Below are 10,385 nucleotides of genomic sequence, written 5' to 3'. Positions count from 1 at the left end.
AAGTTCGAGTTATCACATTTTGATGCATGTGTAGGTTAAATGTTGTATCACAAGATATTGTACCACATAAAAAATTGCGATAAAGACTAAAATATACGGAGCTATGACTATTTTTCTCAATAAAACATAACTGTAGACGTTTAGTCGAGAAACAATCTTATTAAAACTATTGTTCACATTTTGCGTATTTCACAATACTTAACATTGATAACACTGAATGAATTTTTTTCTATTCCTAACTCACATTTTAGAACTATTATAAAGCACTAAAGCTGGGATTCTGTTTCATCTGTAAATGGTAAATAATGTCTTTAATATGGCAGAAGCTCCACAGAATGTCATTATCTTGGCTCTCAACAACTCCAAACTAACCAGCAGAAAGACAGTAACTGACCCTCAGCATACACGAAATTTGCTTGTATATCTCACTCCACGCCAGCAGAACTGACCAGCTACACGGATATTGGCGGTATCGACACCGTTCCTTGCCAATAAAACACCTGTATTACATGATTATGCTGAAAGAATGCCCGCAAATGACGCGTGTGTGCGGCGCATAGGCACAGACCCAAGGGCAACCTACGTACTTCAAGCGGGTCAACTGCCTAATGACTTGCGGTAGCTACGTGCCTCCTACTAGTGTTCTGCGTGGACCTCTACTGGCAATCTCCGCGACTCACCCGGAACAATTTTAGAGCATGCTCAAAACTTGGCTGCGGGTAAATCGGACTATAGCGTGCACACCTCCTGGCAACTACGGGCGAGATATGTGCTAGGTACTGTCATTTGCGGGCCATCTGCGGGATTTCCGGGGAGCAAAAATTGTACCCCACAAGTCACAAACAACGCTTGCCCGGAAAGGTGTGGCAGGACGTTGAGCAGGGTCAAAACCTGTTCCGGGTGAGTCGCGGGGATTGCCCGTATCTCGCAGACAACTCCCAGGTAGGTAACACGTAGTTGTAAAGCAAGTACTTCGCAATGCCCGTATGTGGTCCATAACTATAACGTAAGTTGCACACGTCCAGCAGGTTAGACGCACGCGAAACCAGCCCAAATCCTTGTCTGCCCGCAGAAAATTATCCTGCGTGCTGGTAAATCCCTACACCAAGTTCGCGTAGCTTGCTAGCGGAAAGGTGTGACAGGGCCTTAAGCCGTAAACTGTGCTCTGATAGTATGAGGCATACTCTCAGGGACACCCTTTTCCTCGCATTTTGACGTCGCTTAGGGTCTACTCATTCTGGTTTAGTACATGTATATAACTATTACAACCCACTGTTGGTTATATACATTGTGCGTGACAAAATCTCTATGCTGATGCAGGCTCATGTCAAGTCGCACTTCTTGTGTAACAATTAAAAAGCAATATCACTTTCTTACACGGTAAACAAAGTTAAAATGAGAAAAATCAATTACTAATACGTGATGAATATAATCGTATCATGCTATGATACAGTACGACATCAATATCTGAATATATACACTGAAAAAAAAAAATAATGACACAAATGCGGGCATCAAGCTTTCGTGATGATGACGTTTTCCCAAATTCTCTCTATGAGAATGCGTTCATTGTCACCATCCGGGTCGCAATGAGCAGCACCAGCAAATCCAGGCTTGGCGTCCGCTCTCGTGGCTACACGGTACTCCCTCGCTTGCTTCCTAAACCTGGTCAAAACGGCCTCCTCCATTTCTTTTGTAGCGGTCTCTCGAAAGTGACCAACGTGGGTCAGGAAATCGAGAAGCAGATTACCCTCAGCCGAGCCCTGATCGAAAATGCTGGTGATGTCGGCGGAGACTCGCTGCTCGGAGATCGTGAATGGGATGTCAAGCTCCGTCAGGACTCGTTTGACCTTCGTCGAGCTCGTGTAATTCTCTTTGGTGACTTCTTGAGCAGTCACACTTGACGTGTCTGTATAGCTTGACGTGTCTGTATAGCATACATTGTGATTTCAGGATAAATGAAACGATTATACCTTAAATGAATACCTAGGGTGGAACGTCATTATCTCCAGATTTTCATACAGGGGCACGGTCTATCGAAGAAAGTGCAAATGATGAACACTAATACACTGTAAAAGTGTAAGGAAAGACAATAGCTCTCTACATGGGTTTGGATACTGCTGGAGTTGATCTGAAATCCTACGGGTTGAGTTCGAAATGGTACCAGTGGAGCAAGCCTCTAACTATCGGGACATCGTGGGTGACGTCGTGGGTGACATGGGTTTTGTGGGGGAGGAAATTTCCAATCTAGTCATTTTGTCTTTGTAACTCGAACAACGGGGGCGCTGGCGATCACCCAGCACTAATCCCAGATTTTCTGTGATATACCTTTATTAGTATATATAATAGCCGAACTGTGGAACTCGAGTCTTCATTAACTATTATTATGGTCGGGAGAGTGCACAAAAGGAATGTGACGTGGAGGCAACAGCGGCGGCGAACACCGCTGATTCCAAACTTTTTTCAGGGCATTTCGTCTTCTCAAGAATACAAACTACAAACGATAATGATAATCATCATCAATTACAACTGTCTCGGGAATTATATTGTCCATGTAAATATGATAAATGAAAGTAATATACCTTTTAGTAGGGTGGTCAGTAGAGTCCCTCCTGGTGCTAGGCTACCGTACAGAAACTGTAAAGCTACACGGACCTCATCCACGTAGTACAGGCTGTGTACGGCAGATATGAAATCGAACTGCTGCGGCGACCCTTCGGAGCTATGGTCATTTTTTTTCGCCATGTATTCTTCCAACGTCTCGTTGTGCCACTCGAAGTTCGCTGCTCCCGGCACAGACCACTCACCACTCGACGATTCCTTGGCGACGGTCGACTGGAACTCTTCCAGATAGACCCGTGCGGGTTCCAGGACCACGTGGTTGAAGCGGGAAAAGCGCTGAGAGAGCATGCGCAACAAGATGATGTCATACTCACCTGATGGTTAACAAAGATATTAGGCGAAAATGTCATACAATGATTTACATAGCGAATAAGCAGTAGCAGCTAGCTGATACATACTTCATCTTTTTTCATTCGAAGCGAGCTGCTTTAAAAAAAAAAAAACAGAAACAGAAACAGAAACACACAAAGAAACAAACAGAACTATATTCTGGTTGATGGCCAGGTTTGAGCATTTTGGGAAGATTGGAGAGTTCCTCTTTTCACGTCAGTTATATAACGATAGTTGTGACGGCAATTTAGAGAAACGTCACCTTTGCACTTATTCTCCGCGTTTGCGTCGTTTGCGTCGTTGGCTAAAAAATTACAGTCGGATTTTTACATTGATATCTGTCAAAATGATTAAAAAATCTGAATGTTATATCAGGAAATGAAACTATAACTTCTTACCAACATTTTGCCGAAAATCCCATTTAATTTGGTTAAGTGGTCACAGAGAAATATGGATCGTAGCAAACCATGTCATGCAACGTCATGGGTGCGTTTCTTCCGTGTTCAGCACGTGGATCGATGCTCTTGGAGCTGTGAAAACAATAGACACAATTTGGAGGGAAGGGATTCCTGACATGCTCTTCAAAGATCCTCATTTCTCTTTGACCACTGAAGCAAATTGGATGGGGTTTTCTAATAAGTTATAGTTTCATACCCTGAAATCGTATTTGGATTGATTACCTATTTTCAGTTATCCTTGCAGAGTGTCCAGTTGTGTGTTTTTTTTTTTGTTTTTTTTTTGTTTTTTTTTTGACATACGGTATTACAATAAATTGCACTGGGGACATGCAATTAACTCAACACGAACTTTGACCGTAAAAAATCGATCTAACTTATTTTTAGATTTCCCGACAATTTTTGTTTTTGGTCGAAGAGGCAGCATTATCCTCTGTAGTAATGTTCACCTCATTTGCGCACATTAAATCTTTATTAAATCAAGATCAGGACAATATTGGTGAACCGGTCGTTATCAAATTTTGTTGTTGTTGTTGTTGTTGCTGGTGTAGGAGTGGGTATGTAAGACTAGCAGCGGATCATAATTATGAAACTACTTTCATATTCCAGGACAATATCAATCAGACTTACATCGATGTCATCTTAGTTGATATTACCCAAATGTAAACCTCATAAAAGTTTTCTCTTTTTTTTTTCCTTCTTATTCCTACACACTTTGTCAATACAAACGTATAAGATGTTTAGCGAACACAAGTTAGTGTGTGGACTATGAAAGCATGTACACAAGACGTTTGACATCAATGACACTATGAGTTTAATGACATTGTCGCTTCCATTATAGTTGGTCACTCTCTAAATTCCGTAGACTGAAAGTCAATCTAATGGATTGTAGTCAGGGACCAATCCAAAATTCAATCTTTTTCGATTGAAACCTTCAATCCAATCCAAAATTGGATTGAAAGTTTCAATCGAAAAGATTGAATTCTATTAGATTGAAAACTTCAATCCAACGTTTGGATTGGTCCCTGACTACAATCTATTTCAATCTAAGGGCAATTCCATGGGTATGTGGACATGGCACTAAAATTTCAAGTTTATTATATTGCAAAAGAATTACTCATTATGTATTACCCATATATTGAAGTTGAAGAAACTCAAAGAATTATATCAATCGGTCAAATATTTCCCGAGAAACAGCTACAAATGTTCAAGACAATTTTTCAGTCATCCAAATTGCTAAAATGGATGCTTAACTTGATATACATTTTTTTTTTTAAGAAAAATCCTGCTAGCACTTCAGTTAAATCATTTTAAAGAAGCAAATTGGTTCTACTTCGGTCTCCCATGAGAAAATTTCTATGCCACCTTCAAAAAATTTTTATCACCACCTGAAAGTTCAGCCCTTGAGCCATGTAACGCGAGTTACCGAAACAACAAATATTTTTCATTCTGAAGGAAGCAGTGGAGGTAATTTGTTGGGAATCATAATTTTCTAAATTCATCACACCCTGATACTGTACACAGGATGTTGACTTGAATAAACACTGTCATCACATTAAAAAATGTCAATGAAAAGTGTAACGCGAGTTACCATGTAACGCGAGTTACCGGTATGTAACGCGAGTTACCGACTATAAACACAAGTTTCCACCAACGTAAGCAAATTTTAACACTTAATTGAGCTATATCATGGTGAAAACAATCAAATCTAGTGTTATACATACTATGCTGGACTGAAACAAAGGAGAGTAGCCTAATAAACTGTGATTGTATAATACTAGCATCAAGGCCACTGATCACATGCCACATTGAGGAGTCTAGCCAGGCTTTCACTGCATGTGTACATGTACATGTACATCCAGCAGTGAACGAGGTTAACCTAAAATTTATCTTCTGAAATTCCTGCATTAGTATTACAGAATTTTTATTACAGAATGCTATAAAGCAGCAAGTGTTGGTTCTAATACTTATTCGGTGGTCTAGTGAAAATGACGCCTGTCCGGAGATCAGGAGGTTGTGGGTTCGAATCCGGCCTGCTCAAGTATGTGTGCCCATGATTTTTTATCATGGCTACTAATAAAACACTGATCAATTCAGTTTTTATTATGTTGATGTAGGGCAATTTGTCAATTAGTTGCAATAATAACATCTCAACGAAAGAATTTCATGAATTTGAATAATTATGCAGTACCCGCTGCATGATATAAGGATTAGAACCAACACTTCTTGTCGGGCGGAAGTTCGGTGGTCTAGTTGCGAGATGATGCCCGTCCGGAGATCAGGAGGTCTTAGTTCGAATACTGCTCGAGTATGCACGCCCATGACTTTTTTCATCATGGCTACTACTAAAACACTGATCAATTGAGTGCTTAGTTAAGTTGATGTAGGGTAATAAGCCAGTTCGTAATTACACTGTAGCTCATGTACACATTGGTACAAATGACCTTTCTTTTCTCTCAGTTGGTTCGGCACTTCACTCTTTTTCAAAGTGGCATAATGCATAAAACTTGCCCGACATAACAATTTATGGAATTCATGTTCAAAAAAAAAAAAGAATGAACTTGCATTTGGATCAGGGGATCAGAATACTCCCATCAGTTTATAATTTAGCAAGCATCCATTTCATTGTTTTGTATTGAATGCAGTAACAGCTTATTTCCTTTTATATTGCAGAATACCATTCTTGCTGTCAGGTGGATGTGCTGGCAAGCATCATTTAGATAAGGATCACATGAATAATCGTAACATCACAGATCATATGCTTATATCAGTGAATTTACAAACCAAAATGCCTGTTGGGACAAATGAACTTTTTCTGCTCATGCGCAAAGTGGAATTACGAACTGGTCTATTTGTCAATTAGTTGCAAAGAAATTAGAGTTTTCAAAAAGATAGGATTTTAATTTTTGAAAGATTGTAGGCTTTTTTTGTAAACTTGTCAATAGGGTTTGATACTTTTATGTTTTGTTTTTAAAAGAATTTCAACATCTTTCATTTTTACACTCTGAAAATTATGTACTTATACACCTAAATCATCTGGGTATATATTGAAACATATTCAGGGTCTCTTTGAGGAGTGAAACACTTTTTAGTCTTAAAAACATTCTTCTCTATCAATTGGGTTGATTAGTAAAATATTTGTTTAACATTTATTCATTTTACTATGTACTAAGCATCTCTCAAAATATTCAACACAAGATTCAGTGCCATCAGAACAGTTGTATGTCATCAATTTGTGTCACCCTGTGTTAGTGGACATAATGTAACGCGAGTTACCGTAACGCGAGTTACCGATATAAAGGCTCCCTACATTTTACCAGGTCATTGTTACTCAACTTTGATAGTGTTAATTCATGAGTCCTAACCCACTATCAATTCAAGGTAGGAAAACTTTTATCAGGATTGTCTAGTATGAGGAGACTTTCCAAAAAGAGGCCTTTATAGAATTGACCATGTCCTTTTTGTGTAACGCGAGTTACCAAAATTAAATGATTCAAGAATCCCAACATGTTTGTCCTTTATTTTTCTTTTTGGATTCATTTAGTTGGTGTATGTCTACTTAACCAATGATGAAAAAAGTAACTTGTGGATCCTTCCAATTACAAAGATATTGGCACATTATCCAATAAATGTACCCATTATTTGTAACGCGAGTTACCGTGGAATTGCCCCTAAGGAATTTAGAGCGTATCTTGCCTATCCATATCCAGATTGTTTTACAACCAACCCTCCCCCCCCCCCCCATACAAACACACACACCCTGTGCATTGTTACAAATTGTGACAATATTATGCTGCACGTATGTTATCGTGCATTTGGGGTCTTGCACCAAAGTTATATGGTTTATTAAAAAGTCTGTAAGGCAAGCAGCACAGGTACCGGAGACTGACTAAGAAGAAGTGAGATCGAGAGAAAAGTTAGCAACAACCACAGGTTGTACAATGTTTACTCAGACTGTATAACATCCGAACTAGAATATAGGCCTTTAAGGGGTGGCGGCTTTTTACTTGCTAGTCCTAGTCTCAACGGATTTACTCATTGTGCATCAGCGACTACGGAAATGTTAACAGAGCACACATCAGTGAAGTTTTAGGAAAATGAGATCTAGGGGGCCCTATACATAGTCCGTTCAAAAGTATACTATCAACGGTTTTGGTTAAATCCATGTGATGTCACCTTACAGTAGGGCGACGCTGTAAAGGAAATCACCGTGAGAATTCGCGATGACTATTATTTTGCCAGCACAATGAACCAAAAGCATGTTTGACTTTTAGAGGATGAATAAAAACCGGGCATATGCTCTTAAATATCAACAGAAATTCTTTAAAAAGATGCAGGACGGCGGTTACTCCAATCTCGATCATTAAATAAGAAAAGGCGATGGCGGGCGGGGGGGGGGGATCTTCGGATACTTCACTAAATTTCCCTGTTCGATTTTAGAACACAGTAACTCTGAACGACAAAATGTGTCATCAAAGATCGAGCGTGGATGCGAAAGTTCAAGGAATTCCAAACACAAATTGTCATCTTTTCATCTAACGGTAATAATGGCAGGGCCCTCTCGTGGTAGAGCAGTGGCATACACTGTGAAGACCAAATATTATAAAGGCGCACGCGGTGCGCCTATGTTTGCTGAAGACTGAAGAGGCTACCCTCGATCACCGACAGTCATCCTCGATCTCTGGATGACCAGCGGCAGTTTCTCGCCTCACATACAACTTTACTCAAAGCAGACTTCCACACCTCTCTGCTCACAATGGGAGTCACAGGCTCTGCTATGCTAAAGAATGACTAAACGTGTAATTTGATTATGCTGATAACATACACGCTGTGTCAGTCCATCACACAATATTGTGTATCATTGGCAATTAGCATGACTTTTGAAGATGCTTACCTGACCCACTCCCAACTCCTAGAGACCGAAGGGTGTGGTCCGAGGGGCGGATCTCTCCCAACTTGTGAACGACAGCCGCCGGGAAGTTTTCCTCGGCCCATTTCTGGTCACTGGTATGCTTGCCAGTCTTTTCCACAAACACATTGTACGCCTTGCTGTAATGAGCGAGATCAGCTGCCAAAACGTTCATCGTGTTTACCGTTATAGACTTTGATCAGTTAGAACTGGTACAGATTTATCCACGAGGCCTTCGGGAAATACATGTGTGCGATATCAGACGATCCTAGCATTCACTCGCATAAGTACTTCTTCGGTGTACAGATTTTGGTAGGGAAATAAATACTGAGCGACTGAGCACACCGCTCAATTGGGATCATCGGTCACTCAGGGAGGTGCATGGATACCGCCGGACGAAGGAAAGCAGCGCGATGTACATAGTCTGTACCGCGACCGTAACCTTGTTCATTGAATTATACCAATGCACTGAGCCACATCCTTCCGGAAGCGTTCCTATGAGGTAGCAGTCGTAGCACCACCACACTCGTGACGCTCTGTCACGACGTCTGTTCTACACAATACTAGTAGAACACCATGTCTTATTTAATCGGCTTCACATTCAAGACAGTGAGGCAGCAAACACACAAAAGTTGGCATATCCCTTTATAAACATTTAACCGACTCGTGCACCATCCGGGCTGATTCTTTCGCGTCCAGCATGAATGTCTGCTGCAATGTATACTAGTATAGGATGTACTTGTACGTAGTAGCGAACTCTTGATCGATGAATCTCGTTCTGTGACACTCGTAGTAAGTAGCTCCATAGGCCTACTCGGTGGGAAATGCATACTGACTGGACATAGTAGGTACATGCAGATACACTCGTAGTGGCTATACATACACAGTCTACCACCAATATTTTAATATTTTTTTTTTAAGTTACAAGCTCCTCTCAAAATTGCTGTGATGACACCTTCAACCCTACACACAGTAAGGCCTAAGCTATTTTGACCCTTTCATGCCCAGGTTGGGGGGGGGGAGGGGGGGAGGGGGGGAGGGGGGAGGGGGGGGGGACAGGGGCGGATCCAGGAATTCCGTAGAAGGGGGGGGGGGTGGGCGCCTTAACAAAATTAAAGAGGCGCGATCCCCCCATTTTTTTTTCTTTTTATGTCTGTTGTTTGAACAAAAAAAAAAATAATAAAATAAAGGGGGCACGCGCCCGGTGCGCCCCTCCGATCGTGGATCCGCCACGGGAGGGGGGGGGGGGGGGGGGCACATTGTACCCCCATACCTCCGCCAAGGAAGAAGATTAAGTGATCATCGATCGACGTTATTGTTTGTTTGCAAAATACGGTAACTAGAAAAATTGAGAACGGATATGAATGATATAAACTTGCAAGAAAATTCGAGAATGACTCAAGAAACAGATGACCAGATTTTAGTAGTAATCCGATTTGGATTTTTGAAGTATTTTTTTTTTAAATCTTTTGGCATATAAGGTCAATGAACTTGGGAGTTCAAGCTGTAATAATGGAATTTTACATACGCCCACAGCTGGAAGCTGATGGTGTGAGCAAAATCTTGGGAAATTACATAGCGGGATGTATGTATGAGCGGAGATGAGTTGCTGAACTTGCTTGCTTGGCGGAGGTAGAGCAACTCAACAAACCTAATTGACCCTTCGAACTTTATCAATGCCAAATATTGAGGGAACTAAGTCACCGCGATATAACGAAATACAGTGGGAATATTATACTAGTAGTTAAAATCATGGTTTTCCTCTATAATTTCTTTATCCCAATGTCTTTAGTTTAGACCAATCCTTTTCATAATTTATTTCCCACAAAAGAAAAGCAAGTCAAACTTCACTACAACAAACACACTGACACGAACCACCACAGCCCCTTTATGCTTTACGGAAATTCCAGATTTCACAACTAATCACTTAGTTTGGACTTTCATTGCTTATAAGTTTACTCCGTATACCGTTGGTATGTCGATGGGAATGAACTTTATTTTGTGCATAAACATGAAAATGAAACATGTTCACATTAGGATATACTCAGTTAGTTTGAAAATAATCAATC

At 40.7% G+C, this 10,385-nt stretch overlaps 1 protein-coding gene across 1 annotated transcript; it reads right to left on the bottom strand.

Moving 5' to 3' along the window:
• Positions 1 to 1,514: 1,514 nt before the first annotated feature.
• On the bottom strand, positions 1,515 to 8,491 carry LOC140244081 (histamine N-methyltransferase-like). Its single transcript, XM_072323731.1, has 3 exons — positions 8,302 to 8,491; positions 2,583 to 2,936; positions 1,515 to 1,927 (listed from the first exon to the last, which is right to left on the bottom strand). The coding sequence occupies exons 1-3, from the start codon at positions 8,489 to 8,491 to the stop codon at positions 1,515 to 1,517; spliced, it is 957 nt and encodes a 318-aa protein (XP_072179832.1).
• Between the last annotated feature and the right edge of the window lie 1,894 nt (positions 8,492 to 10,385).

Source organism: Diadema setosum, chromosome 20, assembly GCF_964275005.1.
Source record: "Diadema setosum chromosome 20, eeDiaSeto1, whole genome shotgun sequence".
NCBI classification, from domain to species: domain Eukaryota; kingdom Metazoa; phylum Echinodermata; class Echinoidea; order Diadematoida; family Diadematidae; genus Diadema; species Diadema setosum.
This window is presented reverse-complemented; position numbering and strand designations above follow the sequence as displayed.